Here is a 21,513-nt window from a genome sequence, read left to right as displayed (position 1 = left end):
AGCACAGAGAGTTCATAAAAATTGATTCCAAGTGGCTCCAGCATCTTCAGTCACAGCAAATGTCTTCCAGGAGATACAGAAAGGCAAACAACATAACGTTCTCTTCTTTCTGCTTCTCTCTGTGTGCAGTAATGGGCTGAATGGCACCATATCAGTATATCCTCTGGAAGGCACTATGGCTGGTATGATGCCGACCCCGGCCAGTGCCAACTCACCCACAGCCTACACCATCTTGGACGTGGACCAGAACGCCTACCTGTTTGTAGGAGGAATACTCGGCACTGTCAAGGTATCTGTCTGTCTCTTTGTCTGTGTGCAACAACATCAAGAACCTGTCTGTCTTTGTGTCTTTGTTTTTTTCTTTTTGGTTTTTTTTTTTTTCAATTTTCCTCTTTTTATCTTTTAGAAAGCAGATGCAGTCAGAACATCAACGTTCACGGGGTGCATGGGGGAGACCTTCCTGGATGGTAAACCCATTGGACTGTGGAACTACAGAGAGAGACAGGGAGACTGCAAAGGATGTGCTGTCAGGTATACACACTCACTCAAGTTTTCTTATTTTTCACAAATTGCAATGTTCCTTGTGCTTCTTTTAATATTCAAAAGACTGCTTCATCATCTTCACAGTTTATTTTTATGACTTTTCAAAAGCCCTTTGACAAGCGGGTTTGAAAACAAAGTAAAAGTGAAATGGTCTTTTTCCCATCTGTGTTTGTTTAGCCCCCAGCGTTCAGATGCTGAGGGGACAGTTCAGCTGGATGGTGAAGGCTACGCCGCAGTGGGACGACCCACCAGGTGGAACCCCAATGTTTCCACCGTGACCTTTAAATTTCGCACATTCTCCTCCGATGCCCTGCTCATGTATTTGGCTACTGAAGATATGGTATGTATGCAAAAAAGCAGAAGACGATTATAACCCAGGTAAATGTCAGGACTCATGACAAACTCTGCTTTCCTTGCATATTAAATATTGAACATTGTAAGTGCTCAATCCTCATTCAGACTGACGTTGGCAGGAAAAAATTACCCGGCTCATGTGCCCTTGAGCAAGGCACTTGATCCCCCCAATTTGCTCCCCGGGCACCTGAAATGTCAGCCCACTGCTCCTGTGTGTTTCACTGCATGTTGCATGTGTGTGTTCAATTAGTGATGATGTAAATGTAGAGAAGAATTTTGGTATACTGACAATAAAGGTTTGAAGAAGTTTAAGTTAAATTTCTTGTAAAACCTATTGCCTACCTACTGGCTTGTAAGTTACGTTTAAAATGTCAGTGCCTCACAACTCTTCCTCCACGGGTGTCTCTGCAGAAGGACTTCATGTCCCTGGAGCTGTCAGAGGGCAAGGTGAAGGTGAACTTTGACCTCGGGTCAGGAGTTGGCAGTGCCATAACAGCTAACCGCCACAATGATGGACGCTGGAAATCCCTCACCATGTCACGGAACAAGAAACAAGGTAGCCACAACAACATCAGGCTCCATTAGCAGAACGTTGCACTGAACGAGGCCAGACCACACTGGACAGGAACAGTATGCGTGAGGCTGAGAGAAAGTAGATTTTAGTTATACTATCTGTCTATTCCGTTGTTGTTTATGTCTCTTTAACTGTTCACAAAGCCACGGTGACTGTTGTGGACATCGACAGCGGCGCTGAGGAGAAGTTAGTGGTCACATCTCAAGGTTCAGCTACTGGTTTGAACCTTAAAGAAAACCAGAAGATCTATTTTGGAGGGCTGCCTACCATTGGAAACTACAGGTACACACACAGTTATAACACATTTGTATGCATATTTAGACGCTCACATGCGTATGCTGTTGTTGAAAATGCGGCCATAATATGTAATACGTATTTGATTTCGGGTCATTTGTTTTGCCTTCAGAGTGAAGGCCCTTTAATTCTCCTCCCAGTTCATAAGTAATGACGTTTTTAACACTTTTCTACTGATGTAAAAATGAAGTTGCCAAAGCTGTTTCTTTTACAATTTAGATGTTTATCAACCTTTTCAGCACCAATTAAAACTCTCTTCACTGAAACATCCGTGTGCCAGAAGGTTGAGGAGAAAAAAAACAAAAAACAAACTTGAAGTGTTAGTTGAGAATGTGTTTGTGAAGTGTGCTAATGCTTCACTATCATGTTTTGTCTCAACAGCATGACAGCCAGGTAAATAAATAAATCTCACCATCAAACGTAGCACTTTTTATTGTATTGCTTCCCACTGCATGAGACCAGCCGTGCTGATGATGCTGCTGTATAGCCCACAGTGGGTGTTTGTGTGATGCCTCTTTGTATCTTGGCTGGCCCCTGAAGGCTCCTGCTCCTCCACACGGTGGCTGGAAATCACTTCACTCCACGCTTTTATTAGTCTGAATTTGACGTTTGTCTGTTCAGCAACATTTCGGTGAGAATTTCTCACGTTTATGGCCCTGCCTTACAGGCATCACTGCCATAATCATATTCAAATTGAGTTTTAGTCGCAGATCCCGACCAATTATTTATAGCACTGCAAGCAACAGTTTTTGCTGAGCCACAAAAATAAAGCCCTAATTCACCGAAAACAATGCAAAGGCGCTTTACAACTGCTAATAACTAGCTAATTCAGTGTGATCACAGCCCACGATAAGGACATTGTATTTTTTCTTTTCCTCTTGATTAATACAGCTTGACATTATGTTAAAATCAATTATGCTCCAAACTCACCGACATACCCAATCCCAATTTATTAAAGTGGACGATTTGGACAAACGACATATTCAAAATATTCCTGTTGTTGACTTCCAGACGTCACTCTGCTTCTGGAGTCATGATGCAATGGCTTCACTGCTGCAGTAATTCAGCTGTTTTTTGTTTTTTTAATTTATTTATTTATTTATTTTACACCGCTGAGAGACAGCAAATCCATCGGATTCTGATCTTTATTCAGCATTATGTGCCCTTAATTAAAACTATCTTAATTTCTCTGTAGGCCAGAGATCATTCTGAAGCGCTATGCCGGATGCCTTCGGGAGATTGAAGTGTCCAGGACTCCATATAATCTCCTCAGCAGTTCAGATTATACTGGGGTGACTAAAGGATGTAATGTAGAGGTAAGAGTGTCCACTCAGCTGTAAGTTTATGTCTCTACGGCTCCTTCAAACTTTCATCTTACATACTTAGTGAAAATACAATATAAAATTAATGTTTCACACTTAAGTGTATTTTAATGAATTTAGTAGCTCTTAACCAATGAAAGTTCATCATCTGGCTGTACAATAGCATGTTTGAATGTGTCACACTCACTGAATTGAGGGTGAAGGAATGTATACACAGAAAATTAATTTATGACACAAATATGAGAAAAAGTTGTTGCATGAATAACGTGATGACTTCTTCTCTGGGTTACACACTCTTGACCTCGCCCCTTTTCTTTGCTCTGTTTATTTGCCATTCACTGCGGTTCTTTAATACAGAAAATTAAATTGGCTTTCTGTAAAATAGGAAATAGAAAAATAAAATGAAGATCAAGGTCAGAAATGTAAGGACTGACTGAAATGGACTCATTTTCCACATATACGTGCGCACACACGGTTCATTATTAATCACAACGGTCTTAATGTAATTCATCATCATTTTCTTTGAAATCACAAAAGCACACATGCACATGCATTGTATCTGCACTGAGTCTTAAAGCCTTTCACTATGGTTTCTGTTGACTAGTGCCATTCACTCTCCATTCACAGCTGTGTATAAAGACTGTACAAAGGATGATAAAGGCCCAGGGTTGAGTGTGTGTACAGTGAAGGTCTTTCTGTTCCTCTTATCCTTTTTTTTTCCCCTTCCTTCACCAACCACTCTGCTGTGCTACAAGAATGAGTGTTTCTGTGTGAGCCTTTCCGCTTTGCAACCGAGAGGTGGATGATGGCACATTTGGTAGTTCTTGTAAATCAGCAATCAGGATGCCTCTAAAAGTTGTCTCTTGTAAGAGTAAAGCCTTGACTCAAACCTCAAAAGGAAGTTTATTCTGGTCACATCAGCTTTTCTTTTACATATGTGTATATATTTATATTTATATATTTTTTTTTTTCCTTTTTTTCTCACAGAACCTGTACACGGTCAGTTTCTCTAAGCCGGGATACATGGAGCTGGGCGGCCTGTCGCTGTCAGCTGGCACAGAGATCAGCCTGTCGTTCAGCACTCTGGCAGACACCGGCACCATATTACTGGCTGTAGGTGGAGCTCCAGCAATCAGCCAGCAGGTTCGCTTTCATCTCGTTATGTTCATTCAGGCTGAGACTCACTTCCTCGGGGTAACGCTTTCTGTTAGATTTCAGAATAATCTCCAAATGATTCTGTGTGATGTGATACTGATTTTAGGGGAAATAATAATTTCCTTGAAAGAAAATTCAATTTAAAACCATATAAAATTTAATCAGTATTAATTTAATAAGTAATATTGTTCATATGTGTTTCATTGTATGCTTGCTTGTAAACATTTGTTTTGCACATTCAGCTGATCTTCTCTGACTGAAAAGACTCTTGTGGGGGGTACAGTAGAGTGATTTAACTCACATTATATACTTAGAACCAAGTTACACAGTTCTCTTCAGGAAACATGCGAAATTATCAAGACATTGTGAACTCCTAAAACAAAGAATCATCTAACTAATATACTCAAGTGAGAATGCCGATTAAATCTGCCTGACTTATGGGTGTATGCTGTTATTCTTATAGTTATTCTAACGGCTAAAGGACAGGAAGTAGAGGAGCCACACAGCTGCAGAAAACTGTAGGAGATTCTGCATGGAGATAAGAAACCGGTCCTGGAAAATCTCATAAAACAGATAATGAAATATAACATCTTTGAGAGAACAGTTTTCTTTACATGACTGCTGTATTCCAAAGTCACAGTTTGGTTGACATCTTTTTGGCTCATATACGCCACTGAATCATCAGCAACAATCAGTTGTAGTTGTAGTAAAACAAATTACTCTTCTCTCCCTTTGCTGTACTTACTATCAAACTGTGTGATGTCAGTTTGGCTCCCACAGAAACTTAGTCACCCAAACAACACTTAAAACTTAACATAAATAAAACTTAATATCAAACTCTTTATGCACAATTGTGAGGTGTCTAAGAGAGCCTTAAACAAATTGTTAATCCATTCATTCTCCCGTTTTTTTTCCTGAAAATCTTTCCTGCGCAGGCCCGAAACGCAAACAGTGTGATCTCCAAGAGGAGACGCAGGCAGTCTGTGGAGGTGGGTCCCACACTGCACCTCTTTCACCGCGTGTCTGGTGTCTCCATAAGTGCATATTAATGAGATTTACATTTGTTGGCTGCTGGGCTAATTGGATTGGTTTTTATCCAAAACACACACACACGTACAGAAATGTTCGTTCACAGACAGTCAAAGACACGCTCACATCGTGGCCACTGATGTATTGTGTAGTAGCTGTCTTAGCTTTTAGCTGAGCATGCAAACGCACACGTGCACACACACACATACACACACACGTGCACACAAGCACCTTTTCTCTTAAGTGAATGAAAGTTTCCATGAGTGCATATTAATGAGATTTGAGTTTGTTGGCAGCTCTGCTGATTAGATTGTCTTATGGCTAAAAACACTCACACACACACACACACACACACATATATATGTATACATACACACACTTGCAAACACACACACTTCAAGTCTGACGCCGCCCTCTTTCATCCTAATCATTAATAAATAAATTAATCCATTTTTTAATCGTGTGTTTTCACATGTGTTTGCAGGCATACCTCTGTTCGCGTGTGTGTGTGTGTACGTGCGTGCGTCCCTTTCCGTGTGTGTGTGTGTGTCTGCATGTTTTAGCATAATGTGTATCTGTGTGTAAGAGGGAGGACAGGGGGTTACCTCCAGCTTATCCATCATCACTGGTTGTTGGGCGCATAAATCTATTTTTGCTAACTATGTTGGCACTTGGGCCGTGTGTGTGTGTGTGTGTGTGTGTGCACGTGTGTGGAAAAAGGTTAAGCGAGGTTAAAAACACCATCAACTCAACTTGGCCCTGACTAATGGATGTTTTAGAAAGGGACGGAGAGTCAGGGGAAGAGAGAAGGGGACAGGAGACAAAGGATGGAGGGATAGCGGAGGGAGATTTAGAGGTGAAAGAAAGGATTGGGGGCAAAGAGCAGAGCTGGAAAGAGGAGAAATGGCACGAGGCGGAAGGATAACGAAGGAGAGGACAGAGAGGAGAAAAATGAAATGATGGGGAGAGCTGATTGTAGACCGACAGAGAGAATGGCCACACAGAGGACGGATGAAAAGAAATGGAGGAAGAAGCTCGGAGCAGAAGCTGACATGAAAGAGAATGTAGTGAGGAGAGGAAGAGAGAAAGACGAATCCAGAAGTGTGGAGGGAGGAGAAATGACAAAAACAAGATGTCCACTTTGACCGAAAGGTAAAATATCCACCACAGCAGCTTTTGATGATCAGCGGTCAGTGGAGGGACGGCCATGATGGCAGACGCCCTCAGAAAAGCACCTCTGGTTTCCTTTCCCAATCCAGATGCTGCTGAAACTACAGTACAGTAGTTACATTTGGTTTGCTTGAATCACAGCTCTGAAGCCTGTGAAAAGCGTTTCCAAGACCACAAGCTGACAACTGAAAGATATTCAGCATTCACTTTTGACAAGCTTGAACCAGCACTTTTTGATTTTATTTCTTATCATTTCATGGAATGATCATTTCTGCTCTGGTTGGTTTTGTTATGGCACTGTAGCCCAATGATGGAAACTCACATTAATGTTGATGTACATCAGATCAACCTCCCTCAGAGGCATACTGGCAAATGCAAAATTCTTGTTGTTGTGAGATTACGAATGGCCGTGCACAGATCTGCTCAGTCCGCTGCGCCACAAGAAATCCTGTAATTGCAAAACAAAAGCAAAACATGAATAAACTCCTGTTTGCTCCAAGGTGTGTTGTAACAAAACGGTTTTACAATGAAGAGATTAGACTGGTTCATAAATATTAAACACGCAGGAAAACCTTCACCCTGTTTGCTTCCTGTACTGATTTCACCCACAGCTTCGGTCGGCTTTGGTTTCATAACCTTTCAGCTAAAACTGGCTCGCACAAACGAAACTCAAAGCCAAAATATTATCATACATGCATAAACTTCAAAAGAATATTTTGAATATTGAAAATAGCAGATGTGTGTGTCTGTGTATGTTTCCTGTGTGAGTGTTTTCCATATGATGTTCTTGTGTTGCTCTTTATATGCGCGTTAGCTGCACAGTCTGTTGCGTATTTGATTTCATGGTTGCATGTCCACATGTCTGTGTCTGTATGTGTCCCGATCTTCCATTCAGTGTATAAATTCATGTGCACGTGTGAGTTAATCTGCCTTTGTATGTGTGCACCTGTGTGTGTGTGTGTGTGTGTGTGTGTGTGTGCGTGTGCGAGAAGGCACGGCGCGAGGCATGTTGTAGCTACATCTCAGTTCAATTTGTCCCCGACCTCAAATTGAAATTCCATTTTCAGGTGGTAAATTGTCTCCCACTTCGCCCTCTGGCACACAGTGAATTAAAATTCAAATTAGCCTGACCCTGCACCGCTGCTCTCCAGCACCTCTCTGTCTGTCTCTCTTTCTCTCTCTCCCCATCTCTATCTCGCTTGCTGTTTTGCTCTCTGCCCTCTCATCTCTTCCCCCTATTATCCTCTCCTCTCCGTTCCTCTCATCTCTTGTTATCCTTTCCTCCTCGCTCTCCTCTCCTCTCCTGCGTCTCTGATTTCCCTCCAGTTTCTCTCTATATGCCCCCCACCTCCCTCCCCACTACTCATCTCCCCCTTTCCCCTTTGACTTTTCTCTGCTCTTTAATCCCCAGTCTGTCCTCCCTCCGGTTTGTCTACTCTCCTCCCTACAATTCTTATCTGTCTGTTTATTTTCCCCCTGTCCTTCGTTTCTCCTCCTCCTCCTCCTGACAAACAAAAAACCTTAATGGAAAAGTCTGATTTAATGATGACTTTTCAGCTTGAAGTCTTTGCAAGGTCCAATTTCTTGCTTAACGTTAAAGACGGCTGAAATCTCTCAATTATTATTATTATTATTGTTGTTATTGTTATATTTATTTTGTCAAACCCTGGAGAAAACTTCACAATCAGCTTTCAGGATGTTTTCAAATTTCTGCTTCACTTTATTTCTATAAAGTGATATTTAATCAGATTGTCATTCATTTTTATAATTACATTTTTTTCAGTTCTGACCTTGTGAGATATTTGTGCTATTATTTTTATATGTTTTTTTGCAACACAAAGTTATTTCTGCAGACTGTGACCCGACGACTCTTGAAAAGAGCTTTTGGTTGATAAAGGCCTTATTTTTTAAAAAAAGAACTGCACCCACACACACTCACACTGTGTATACTGTAGCATCAGTGCAGACGGTTGTATTAACTTTTACTCAACATCAAAATGTTTGTTGGGATCCTTTTATTTGCTTGTTTCCTTCGTGATTCTCACTTTGTAATCTTCAGTTGTACATGTTGAATCCTCTTTCTCCTCTCCTGAGCCTGTAGTGGTGGTTGGCATACAGTGAAATTCAGAGCCCGGACTCGACTTTCTCCACTCGGTGTGCTCTGCCCGGTCTGTGTCCTGAGAGTAGTTTTGATGTTCAGATTTCCACAGCTAATAAACTTTATCCCCAACTTCTTCAGCCTTACCTCTCAGTCATGCTGAACAAAGGCTCTCTGGAGGTCCTGGTGTTTACCGGCAGCCACAGTCCACGTCGTGTCGTCAGACGGCCTGAGCAAGGCATCCTGAATGATGGGAGAGAGCATTCGCTGCGCATAGAGAGGCTTGCCGGCAGGTCTGTGTTTGTGCATTTGTTCGGTCTGTGCCTCCTTCTGTCAGGCTTTAGATAATCAATCGAGTGCTTTTGTTTCCCACCAGATCTTTTGCGGTTCAGGTAGACGAGGAGGCCAAGAGGGAGGCAGCGCTTCCTAACGACCAGCCAGTGAGCTTGCAGCGCATCTTCCTTGGTGGTATTCCCGCAGAAGTGGAGCAGACGTCCAACAGGGCCAACGTCCCATTCCAGGGATGCATATGGAACCTCATGATCAACTCTGTGTATGTAGCACCCAGTCTGTTCAGTGTATGCAGCCAGGTGTCTGTTTATTGAAACACGGAGAGGCTAAAACTGGCTTCTTTGTCATAGACCTGACCAAATTGCAGCACATTTGGTTTTATCCTAATGATTCTAATGTGTAGTTGTTCTACAGGCATGATCACGCGCTTGTCTGTTTCCTTCCTACCGCAGCTGAAACTAATGTTTTGATTTTGATAAATCCACAGAGTGATATGGTTCTGACATCACAAGATAAATACGGAGCAAAAGAACAGAGTCAGCTTTTGATTTTGAATATTACTCTCCCCCCGCGTTCTACTGTGTCAAAACACTGACGCAGGCAAAACTGACGAATTAATTTCACTTTGGTTTAGCTTTTCACCCTAAATGCACCAAATACTCGCGCTTCAAACCGGGCAGCTTTACCTCACAGTCCCAAAGTCTGCCCAGTGATGATTTGTGGCATTGGACGACAGGCCCAATCCTGACCTCATACGCTGTTGAGTTACAGCGTGGTTAATGTGATTGCAGGAGGTCATGATGATGATGATGATGATGATGATGGTGGCAAAGCCAGCGTCTCTTCCTGCCTGAACAGCAGTAATAGAGCTGTCCAACATCATAAACATACTCATAACTCAAATTACATCTTTGTGTTTATGTTTGTGTCTGTCTGTTTATCGCTCACCTCATTTCACCCATATCACCCCACCACTCCGACGCTGTAACTTCTACCTAATATACATCTGTGCCCGAGTCCTCATCATTCTTTCTCTGTATTTGCTGTGGTTGTTCTTGAAGCACCTACCAGAAAAGAGCCCATTAAATATATGTTGTTTAGTGTATTTCTATCAAATGGTTCTTACTGTTCTTCCCTTTTCTAGCATGTTGATAGGAACGTCGTCAGTGTAGTGTGACCCTAACTCTTTATCTTGTTTAGTTGCATCTAAACTAAACACCAACAGATGCCAACTTGCTCCAAGTGGCTCAAGTTAAGGCAAAAATACACTTATGGGATTTGAAAATGTTTCAGCTTGTTTCAGCCCTCAGCTGTATGACACGTTACACTGGAGTCGTACATAAGCAGAGCTGATTCTAAGTTCATAACTTATTCTTTTGCTGTTTATGTCGAGATAAGCACAAGAATAGGCCTGTATAAGGCTTTACGATGTAAGCTTTACAATGTAGCTCATCAGCCACCTGTTTGAAAGAGAGTCGTCACATCATGATTGCTGACGGCGTTTTTCTCTTGGGGCTTCACTGCTAACTGTGGCACTTCGGGCCAGAGATTCAGTGTTCAAACTTGTCCGCATTGTCTGCAATTACTAAAATTCATGCTCATAAAGTAAGACAAAATTCACTTTCTATAACAGTTTGGGACACACCTTATCAGGTCCCTACAATGTCTTGAATTTGACTTCCTGTCCATCTCTTAGTCTCTCAGATTTCTCCCAGCCCGTATCCTTTGAGAACGCTGAAATCGGCCAGTGCCCCAACCTCGCACCGCTGCCGCCGCCTCCACCTCTTCTGCCGGATGAGGAGGAGCTCGAGAAGGAAAAGGAGGAGTCGAAGCCACTGAGGCCTCCGGTGACCCCAGCTCCCGTTACGCCCCCTCCAGGTCCTCCTGCTGTGAGTGGCTCAAATTAGCATGGGAACACAAATGCATTTCTGAACAACAACAGGCATAACTCATCATTAGTACTTTTCAACTGATTATGTTAAGATAATAAAAGTAAATGAAATATGTGAGCAATTAAGGGGTATTCATATTACACCAGAGGGTCTTTATTTATCGTAATAAGATGGCCATTAGTTTTGTTTAAGTAGTCTGTTTACAAGACAGGAAAAAGAAGCACACACACACACCACACTTACAGAAGCACACAAGTCCGACTCCCCCGTATTTTTTATTCTTTACTGTTACTTACACATACCTCACACCAATTTCTCTGTGATGAAATGCAGCCGTGGCCTCGCCGTGTTAGCTTAGCGCTCCATCACATAGCAATTGTACAGCCCATTAACTCTTCTTTATAGTCCCTTTAGCCTTGAGCCACTGAACTCCACGTCTGGCAGCCTGTCATGCAGTGAGGAACCACGATGCTACGCTAGGCTAACTGTGCATGCCATTTATGCTTTATGAGCCCACAGGAGCCAGAACCCTTTTGGCTAACGTTTAGCTACGGTGCTACGAGGCCTGGTGGGCAGTGAGTCATTCGCATCATACTCATAGCACTGCGAGATCTGTCTCGTGTGTTTATATTAAGGCTCTTAGCAGTCATAGTTTATCGGGTGCCCAGGTACCTACTAAACTATACCTCTAAAAGGACATTGATCATGAAGCACAGAGCCAAAGAGCTATAACTCTGCGGTTTGTTGCTTTATGGGCTGTAAGTTCATCTGCTTTATGAAATACAATAGACCACAGGCTGTGAGAAGCCATAGCTCCTTGAGCCCTCATCTGCATTTTAACAGACCCTCTGTTGTGTGTGTTTTTGATATGGTTAAGCCTCTTGGAGCAGCTTTCCATTATGGTCACAACAAATTGATAATATACAAGAAAATGTCTGAGCAGACTGCAGAGAAAGATAAAAGTAAGATATTTTAAAAAACATTTAAGTCTTCAGAAAACTCTTGTGAGTCTCTTGTGAGTAGCTTCTATTCCACTCGGCTCTGTCGTAAAGTGGATTTGTGTCTATTTGCTGGATTAGCTTGATGATATTCTAAACTGGTCAGCATATTTGCATTTTAGTGGATGCTTGTTATGTAGCTAAAGACATTAGCACTGTGAAGCGGAGGTACAGTTTCACACAGTTTTTAATTCTGTTGAAAGTGTTGTGCTCATGTCAGGGAGCTCTGCACACAGGTCGCACCATGTATTTTTCATCAACAGTTAAAAGGTTATTGTCACACTGAAGAAGTAATCACGAGTTGAATCGCAGCTAACAGTAAACAGCAGCCTTGGCGTGTGCTTGAATAAAGGGGCTTCCTTATCTCCCACTTTTCTGTCACAACACATTCTGTTCTTGTGATTCTTCAGATTGTTGTGAGCACCAATTTAGAGGTTGAAGAGGCTCTATAAGGGGCACTTTACAGACTCCAGTGAACCTCTGGAAAAATCAGTATTTTTCATTTCTTCTTCTTTTTTTTAACTTGCTATTTTGATTTTGATTGATGATATCATGACAACTGCTTCTAATTAGCATTTTAAATCACGGCTCTCTATTTTCCCGCCGTTGTGCTGATATTCAGCATTAACAAAGTATAACACAGGGAAGATTCTCAGCTTCAAAAGAGGACTTTTTTTTGTATTTTAAAAAACTGGAAGCTGTCCTTCTCCAGAGGTAACAAAATCTATTATCGTCCAACAGGAGAACCCCGTTTATTAAATATTATTCAGTGTTCTCGTTGTAATTTTGCTTTATTAACCCCTTTGAACCTTTCATTTTTATGACATCATTGCCTGCCTCTAGCTGATTGGAGGGCTGAGAGTTTGTCATAAACACTGTTGCTATTTTGGCTAATCCCCTCCCTTCCCCCTTCCCCACACTCCCTCAATGCTGACCTGCAGGAGGCCACGCCCCCTGCCGCACCTGCTACCACGCCCACTGCTGCTGCAGCCCCTCCCACTGCTAAACAGGAGCACAGCGCTGACATGGTAACACACACACACACGCGCACTATCGCACTGGTGGACTCACTGATGTTTTTCATTCGGTTTTGACTAACAGTAACAGCTTTTTATCAGCCTTTGGTTACACAGACAATACTTTTATATACTTGGTGCTTTCATAGGATTTGTTGAGGAAAAGAAAATATCTTATATCACCAGATCCTCTCCTTTAATGCACACACTTAAGTCCAGGTTCATGAACAACTCATTATGAATTAATGATCGAATGATAGCAATTGCGTCTAAAACAGCTTTTCATTCTGGTACAGGAGACTGTTTACTCCTATCTTCCATTTAAAGTGTATTTCTGTATCAATTTTCACCCTGAGAAAGCTTCAAGCATCATCTACCAGTTTCACAGTTAAACCGTGCTGCTTTGTGCACCCGCACAGCCTTTAACAGGTGGTCACTGACCAGCTGTGTTGTAGCAGCTTGACATCAGTTATTGAAAGAAGAGAGAGCCTTATATTGTTTGATAATTCTATTGGTGAGGTGTTGTAACAGGCTGCCCATTTGCTGACTGACAGAGCTGTTTCTTTTCCGGTGATTAGTTTACATGGTGATGTTCTCCAGCTTTCTCCCAGAGTTTTGGTCCTGTTGTAAACCTGTTGCACCTGTACTATTAAGCTTTTATAGTTTCAGGAGCTAAGTTTGAAACACTATTAAGCCATTAGTGTGACATGAGCTTGAGGAACAGCCTCTAAATGGGTAATGGGTTGAGCAGTAAGACAATCGTAGCTGAAGCTAATTGCTACCAGAGGCCAAAAGAGCATCTTTTTTTAAAATCCTACAATAAGCACATTGTGGACTTCTCTAGAGCGCACGCACACACACACACACACACACACAGAGTCTTGTTTCCATCACTTTTGAGGACATTACATAGACTTAAATTTTCTAGAGGCTTAACCACCACCTAACCGTAACAGTAAACATTAATTGCCTAATCCTTTCCTCAGCCTAACCTTAAAGCAAGTCTTCACTATAATATTTAATGATTTATATTGTGGGGACTTAGATTTTGTCCCCAAGTAAGACGGGTTCTCATAATGTAACTGTGTAAACAGATTTTTGTCCTCACATCTACAGGAATACGCGCATACACACACACACACACACATTCTTGCCTTCAAATGCATGCACATACACACACAAACTTAAACAAAATCTCAGCTAAATGACTTCTGATTCTGTTGGTGTGACCTCCAAACCAAAGACTAGACATTCTGAATGGAATACCGTCTTCCTATTGTTAGCTTAATGGAAAGACGCAGAGGGGATGAGAGGAAGGGATTGAAGAAGAGGGGGATGAAAGAGAATAGAAGACAGAGAGGCAAAAGATGTGAGTGGAGAGAAAAGGTGCAGCCATGGAGGAAGAGCAGGAGGAGGAGGAGAAAAAGAAAGGGAGAGTCTTTCAGAGGACAGCGGCGGCCGTCTTTTGTTGTGTTAATGGAAAGACGGAGGAGAGGAATGAAAGAAGAGGGAAGGAAAGAGCCTCTGAGCAAGTGACATGTCCCTTTTGTTAGGCAGGGAGAGACTGAGAGAGAGAGAGAGAGAAAAGAGGGAGGTTGAGGAGGAGGAGCGGATATGAGGACGGAGTGCGATAAGAGGTGAGTGTCAGCTGCAACAAAGCAAGGTCACGGTGTGGGGAATGTCTTCACTTGAAAGAGAACAAGAGAGGAGGGGAGATTAAGACACACACACACACACACTCAGTCGTCTCAGGTGCTCTTCCTCTCCGTCTCTAACTTTGTCTCGCACTGACACTGGAGTTAAGGTACGGCGGCTTTGTTACTTAACAGCAGATGTATTAAAGAGAGGGAAGAAGACGGCCCAGAGGGGAGATAGGAAGGGAGGAAAGGAGAGGAGCGAGGGAGCAGAGATGATGAAGGAGTGGAGAGGGATGGAGGTCTGGGGTTCCTTCCGTTGGAGGCAGGAGGGGTGGATGAGGACACAGGTGAAGGTAGGGGAGATTAGACAGTAAGACAGGACAATAGAGAGGAAGATAGACGCGATGATGTGGCAGGGCAGGAAATGAAGAAGAGGAGGAGAAAAGACAGAAGAGACGCAAAGAGACGGAGAGGAGATATGGCATGCTAGAGGAGTGTGGAAATTAAGCATAAGTGGTTAAGAAGTGGAGATAATGAAAGGATGGTTGAGGACACAAGAGGTGAGAATTACTGGACAATGAGAGGTGGAGGAGGAGAAGTCTGGAGGGGGAAAAAACATGAAAGGTAATAAAAAGAGGAAGGAGGAGGGTGAAAACATAGGGAGAGGCAGCAGGAAGAGAGTGGAGAAATGAAAAGAGGACCTAAAGGTGGGCAGAAGAAAAAAATAAAAACGGGTGGAGATGAGCCTTGTGAAAGAGGGAGGAGAGAGGAGAAGCAGAGGAGTGACGGAGGCAAAGAAGTAGAGGAGAGAAATGTAACAAGAGAATCAGAGTGGAAAATAGTCAGAAGAGAAAGACAAGAGGGAGAGAGGAGATGTGATTTTGGACTTGGAAAAGGAAAGTTCAGCTGATAGGTGAAGAGGAAGATATGGAATAAGAGAAGGGAAGAAGACTAGGACAAGGAGAAGAAGAGATATGAGGCCGAGATGAAATAAAGAGGGTGCAGGCGCAGGAGGCGAAAGAAAACTGCAGGAGAAAGGAAGGAGAAAGGAAATAAAATCATGAAATAAGCTTCCTACTCTTGTATTACAACACTGACACCGTCTGGTCACTGTGTGAACTGCACCCTGTTAAAACACTGTTTACGCCGCTGCCAAACTGAAACCCAAACGAAATGGAGATCAGACGTGTGATGTTTAGTTCAGATGAAAAGAAAATAAGGGGGAGATTCATTGATTTCAGAAACACATCACCCAAATCTGCCAACTGCGCCGATACGATAAAGAAGAAAGCAACAATGATGAAAGATGATTGTAATTAATCATATGCTTCAACTTTCTGCGACTGCCTGAAATATTCAGTGTGGCAATTTGCACTCTGAAAAATTGGTATACTTTATAATTTTAATTTAACCTTTTGTGAACTCACATCCGTGTATATAAAGAAAACAGCCCCTTGGCCCCTGCAGCTCAGAAACAGAAACACTGTTGGTGTGATGGGCGTGTGCTCTGCTCAGGTGTTGAGCTTCCTGTTGACAAGAGAAAACCTTGTCAGTGTAACTGACACATTATGTCCAATCTCCAGGATTCGTGTGCATCAGCTGTGGCCCCGACAGCACTCGAGAACGCTTATCAGTTTGGACTGACCAGGAACAGCCACATGAGCTTCGCCTTCGACGACACCAAAGTCAGAGAGAGGTACGCGTCGGGAAAGAGTAATCGTCTTGTTGTCGCACTGCTTGTGTTTGTGTTTTTCAGATTGTGGGAGGAAAGACAAAGTTCATCTGAATCTAAACCAAATCATATATTTCAAAAAAATGCCACACATGTACAGTGCTGGCGTGAGTATTCAGATCTCAATGCTTTAAGCATCATTGTACTCTTGTAGCGAGTTGAGGTGTGGCTAACTTTTACTACGTTTTCTGCCGTTGGATAGTTTAATCTGCAACATGCCGTCAGATTTTATGAAATCATCTTAATTTTGTGTGTAAATTGAATGTGGTCAGGTAAAAAGCACACAATATTTGCCTCTGAAATGTGGTGAAATAAAATGATAAAGTAGGATGAAATGTAAATACTAAAATAAATTAAAAGTATTTTTAGACTTGTGCAGTACTTGGGTCCATGTACTTAGTTACCTTCTACCACTGTGATGTAGCTGTACTGCTGCCTGACTGATGTGTGGGTGTGTTTGTGCGTATCCTGTCATGTTTTTGCTTACAGCCCACACTGTGCAGCACAGTTGTGTACAAACAAAGCAAAACTGAAGTGAGTGACTGAGTGATAGTTCGGACAGGATAAGATTTCTACCAACAGCAGGTCAAAATCCAGCGGGAACGTAAATACTGAATGAGTGAACCGACCCTGACTTTTCTGTTTCACAAACTGACAGTAGAAAAACAATAAAATGGTGGAAGGGCTGAATCCAAATGGAAATGAATCTTTCATTGTGTCGTATATCTGTCAGTGCTGAAAAACATAAAGGCAGCGTAGGTGTGTTTGTCCTCCTGTGCTGTTGATTGTAATTTTCTGTGCTATTGCCTCACTGAATACAAATAATTTGATTTGGATATTTTTGGTTTGGATATTAACATGCGCTTTAATAAGTTAATTAGTTAGATTTTCAGGCATTCAAATCAACGGCTGAAATATTTTAATGGAGAATTAACTGCGTCTGTTAGTAGGAAAAATGTGATGATGACCTCTGCTGTTCTCTGTGTTTATAATCCATATTCTTTTTTCCAGTATTCTCATACAAATGCAAAGCATCGCAGATGCATATTGTAGACCTGAACTTATCTTCTGTGCATTAGCAAATGTTTCATTGTTTGTACCATGAAAGATCTTTGTTTGCATCTCAGGCTTATACTGGAGTTTGAGCTGAGGACGAGGGAGGAGTCCGGTCTCGTTCTCTACATGGCGAGAATCAACCACGCTGACTTTGTTTCCATACAGGTATCCATCTACTGCTCTGACTGTCGCCCTGTCAGCTTAATGTCCCACCCCCACCCCACCACACCACACCCCCATTGTGCCGAGGCTCTAGTTACCTTCAAAACTTTTATTTCAGGTTAGACCAGGATGACACCAGGTCCTTGTAGTACCTTAAAGCCCAGTATTTGAGTACATCAGAAGAACAGGGCCCACTTCTTTTTGTGCCGTAAAGCAGTTGATGTGAACTGGAATGACGTCTCCCTCTTGTCCTGTAGATCAAAGACGGACAGGTTTGTCTTGGTTACGATCTCGGTCATGGAAACATATCCGGCTGCGTCCCCTTCTCCATCAATGACGGGAACTGGCACAAGGTGGGACCCGTCCTCAGCCTTTCATTCATGCTCGCTGCTTGTTCATCCATTCAGCAATTTATTCATTCGCTGTAGAACAATGTATGATGTGCACTCTGTCTTTATTACTTTAATACTCAAAATCACTGAACTGCATTGAATTTTTCAGAGTTTCAGGGTAACATTTCTCGACTGGCCTGTAGGTTTTGTTTTGTCTGGTACCAGTGACACATCACATGGTAAAGCATCATTGCAGTCGTAGGCTGAACTCAAGGTCAGAAGGACGACCAGTGATTCACCTGTGGAGCTCATGTTACAACATAGAGCATCGCAGTTTAGGATAAAATGAAAAGATTTTTTTAAACAGGGAAGAAACTGCTCCAATGTGAACGAAAAGAATGACAAAATCTGTAAGGTTACATCTCACCTTTCATCTCGTGTCCACCTCATCACTGCTTTTATCGCCCCTCCATCTGTTCTTTCCGTATCTGCTTCTGGTCTTTTCATGTCCTTTCGTATCCATCCTTTCATTCTCTCTGTTTCCTGTCAGATCCGTGTGAGTCGTAACAAGCAGAGGGGTCTGCTTATGGTTGACGGGCGATACAGTAAACAGATGACCAGCCCAAAGAAGGTGCGTTGTTGTCTCCAAACCACTTCTCTCATTACATAACCTTCTCTGTAACTGCATAAGCATGTAGCCCTGCCATGTAACGTGGGCCTCTTCTCACCAGGCTGACCTGTTGGACGTGGTGGGAGTGCTGTATGTGGGCGGATTACCTCAAAACTACACCACCAAGAGAATAGGACCGGTAAGAGACTCAGACACGTTCATACGTGTGTTTTTAAAAGTGGCATGTTAATCTCGGAGGCCATATTTTTATCAAGTCCCTCAGCATATTGAGATTGTCCACTGATGGGTTTTTTTGAATGATCTGTTGGACTGATCTCAACGTTCTCTTCTTCTGTTGCTAGATTCTCTACAGCATCAATGGATGTGTCCGTAACTTAAAGATGGTGGGAAGTCCTGTAAGCACTAAATCAGCCACTACAGGTAATGAACTTGTGTTGTTGTGTCATGTTACTCACTTATAACTATAGAATTAGCTGTAACACTATAGTTAGAATTGTCATTTGTTTCTTGTGTATCTTTGATATTTTGTTGCAAAGTAGACATTTGGATCTCTGGCCCCAGGTAGGATAAGGTAATACATACGATAATGACTTTACTGTCACTGATTGACCTCTCCCCCTCTCTCCTCCCCCTCTCTCTGCCTCCTCCTCCTGGTCAGGTCGCATTGAAGCTGTCAATGAGGACTTTAAATTGAACATGGCCACGCCCACTTCGAGTCACATGGTAGGAAGATGCTTTGTCGCTACCGAGGCGGGCACCTATTTTGACGGCACTGGTTTCCTGAAAGCAGGTGAGATGAGACACGTGCATGTCGCAGATGGTTTGTCACCTGACCTCTGAACCACCCCGTGTAACCCCACCAAAAATCCTTGTGTCTCCTTGTGAAATTTCCTTAATAAAACTGACCCTTTTCTTGATTAACAGTGAACAGTAATATCTGTCTGTGTTTAGTCCCTTCTTACAGAGTGGGTCTAGATGTGTCCATAGCATTAGAGTTCAGAACCAGCAGAACCAATGGAGTGCTTTTGGCCGTCAGTAACCAAGACAGCGACGGACTGGGACTGGAGATCGTCCAGGGCAAGGTACATAAGGATTCAAGTCCTACATTTTTGGAAGTGCACTTCTTTGTTTTCTGGCAGACGGATAATCCACTACAGCAACGATCAGCATCTTTTGAAACTCACCAATGAACACATTCGATTTGTTTGTCGAATCCATCCAAAAAACAAAATATAAAAACAAAAGGAAGGGATTACAAAGCTTGACTGAGCAGTAATCAAGACATGAAGTGGTTTAATTCTTCACTGAACTCTTCATTTTGTTATGTTCAGACTGAGCCGGGCTGTCCTTTGACCCCTGTCTCCATTCTTTGTCCTAAGCTAACCGAGTGCAGGCTGCAGTCATGACGCAGTGCTGCTGTGTTCGTCTGACTCTCTGCCAGAAAACAAATCATTGTACTTCCTAAACTGTCAAACTGTTCCTTTTATCTGTTCTGAAAGTTTTATTATGCAGACTGCCAGAGCACCTGCAGCATCTGCGTACAATATGATACAACAACTCAGGTGCATTAAAAACACATAAGCGTTCAGCGGTACATTGTTTGCTCTTTTCCTCTTGCTTCCATGTTCCATCGCCCTCCCTCCAGCTGCTCTTCCACGTTGACAACGGAGCTGGCCGAATCACAGCTGAGCACACGCCCGAGGGGGAAGGCTTCTGTGACGGCCAGTGGCACTCCGTCACGGCCGCCAAGCATCGCCACAGGGTGGAGCTGGTGGTCGACGGGAGGCAGAGCCAGGCGGAGAGTCCCAACCCGCGTTCCAACACGTGTGACACCAACGACCCCATCTATGTCGGAGGATATCCTGGTACGACCGCCTTCTAACACAACATCAAAAAAAAGTTAATTAATTAATTAAAAAAGTACTCCCACAAACATGCAAATAAATTATGGTACTGCAGCCGTGGTGAAAGTAATTAGAGCACATTACTATATATTTCCTCTCTCAGATGGAGTCCGTCAGGCGGCTCTCTCTACCAGCACTTCCTTCAGAGGTTGTTTGAGGAGCCTGAAGATCACCAAGGCTTCTAAGACCATGGATGTGCAGTTCAACAAGGCTCTGGAGCTTAAAGGAGTCCAGCCTCTCTCCTGCCCTGCTGTGGCTGCCTAACCTGCCACTGAGCTTTGTGTTTTTTGATAGTTTCCCCGATACAGTACTTCTCCATGGAAATGCACTGGGCACGTTGTTTTAATAACAAAAAAATGTAAATTTATCCCATTTGTTGAAATTAATTTTAACAAACATCTGTACAACATCTCAAAAATTCTTTAGGTCCACCCCCACATTTTCAATAAGAGACCCTGCTGATCTGGTCAATCTGGTAATGGCTACTCACTGAGGACCCAAAAGTCTTTTAAAATGTGCTTTAGAGTTGGTCCACCACGTTTTTGAGAAGGAAGATGTTAGTGTTAATACCTGTGCTGTGGTTCCAGGTGCTCACAGTGTTAATTATATGTTGGGATGTGAACTTTAAATCAGTTTTGTGTTTCAGTGAAATCCCTCTCGCAGAGGCAGAACAGCATAATTTGAGTCCTTTGATTATAATATTTTACCCTTGTTAAACAAACTAAGAAAATTACAGTGTATTATCCGTGTGTGTGTGTGCGTGTCCTACATAAACCTTGTTCCCTGCACACCAGTTGAGAAAGTCTAAATCATTTCATCGCTCACTTTTTCTTTCCTAACGGAATAGTTTAAACAGAAGCGAACATCATGTAGGCGTCCTGTTTTTAGAGTTCAAAAAGTGACCAAAGAGAGAAAAAAGTCAACATCTCTAAAGCCAGAAGAGTTTAGGTCCAGATTATATTTCATTTCCTAATTACATAAGAAATAACGTGTAAATCTGGGACAGGAATAAAAGTAGTAAAGTGCTACAACACACGGTGATGATGGTGAGAGCATCTTTTTTTTGGGGGGGGAGGGGGGGTTTTGGCTGGAATATTCCTTTAACATTCCACAATCGATCAATTGATTTGATGGGTTACATGGGAAACGTTCACACGAGCCGCAGCTTGTGTTGCTTTTCAGTAATGCTGAGACATAAAAGTGAAGGTACAAGGTTTGTGCAGGACAGTAATGACGCTGTATGATCTGCATGGTGTGGCTGAAAATACTTCAGCAGCTGTTTCTGAAATATACTCTTGATGGCATCACACAGATTGTCCTGTC

At 42.6% G+C, this 21,513-nt stretch overlaps 1 protein-coding gene across 9 annotated transcripts in view; it reads left to right on the top strand.

The window, feature by feature from the left end:
- The window catches only part of lama2 (laminin, alpha 2), a 152,818-nt gene extending 131,555 nt beyond the window's left edge, over positions 1-21,263 (top strand). For 5 of the 9 annotated variants that reach the window (XM_046372365.1, XM_046372359.1, XM_046372358.1 and 2 more), the window contains 23 exons: positions 130-289; positions 407-531; positions 721-883; positions 1,309-1,453; positions 1,615-1,753; positions 2,147-2,158; positions 2,961-3,081; positions 4,075-4,230; positions 5,178-5,231; positions 8,681-8,832; positions 8,916-9,092; positions 10,527-10,719; positions 12,662-12,748; positions 15,957-16,069; positions 17,233-17,326; positions 17,581-17,676; positions 18,206-18,286; positions 18,387-18,464; positions 18,628-18,706; positions 18,945-19,076; positions 19,238-19,368; positions 19,932-20,151; positions 20,294-21,263. In XM_046372365.1, the coding sequence (XP_046228321.1) occupies positions 130-289; positions 407-531; positions 721-883; positions 1,309-1,453; positions 1,615-1,753; positions 2,147-2,158; positions 2,961-3,081; positions 4,075-4,230; positions 5,178-5,231; positions 8,681-8,832; positions 8,916-9,092; positions 10,527-10,719; positions 12,662-12,748; positions 15,957-16,069; positions 17,233-17,326; positions 17,581-17,676; positions 18,206-18,286; positions 18,387-18,464; positions 18,628-18,706; positions 18,945-19,076; positions 19,238-19,368; positions 19,932-20,151; positions 20,294-20,454 (2,869 nt within the window). In that variant the 3' untranslated portion in view covers positions 20,455-21,263. The remainder of the gene's footprint in view (positions 1-129; positions 290-406; positions 532-720; positions 884-1,308; positions 1,454-1,614; positions 1,754-2,146; positions 2,159-2,960; positions 3,082-4,074; positions 4,231-5,177; positions 5,232-8,680; positions 8,833-8,915; positions 9,093-10,526; positions 10,720-12,661; positions 12,749-15,956; positions 16,070-17,232; positions 17,327-17,580; positions 17,677-18,205; positions 18,287-18,386; positions 18,465-18,627; positions 18,707-18,944; positions 19,077-19,237; positions 19,369-19,931; positions 20,152-20,293) is intronic. The other 4 variants (XM_046372366.1, XM_046372361.1, XM_046372360.1 and 1 more) reach the window with 2 other exon arrangements.
- Positions 21,264-21,513: the final 250 nt, after the last annotated feature.

Source organism: Scatophagus argus, chromosome 19 (genome assembly GCF_020382885.2).
Source record: "Scatophagus argus isolate fScaArg1 chromosome 19, fScaArg1.pri, whole genome shotgun sequence".
NCBI classification, from domain to species: domain Eukaryota; kingdom Metazoa; phylum Chordata; class Actinopteri; family Scatophagidae; genus Scatophagus; species Scatophagus argus.
This window is presented reverse-complemented; position numbering and strand designations above follow the sequence as displayed.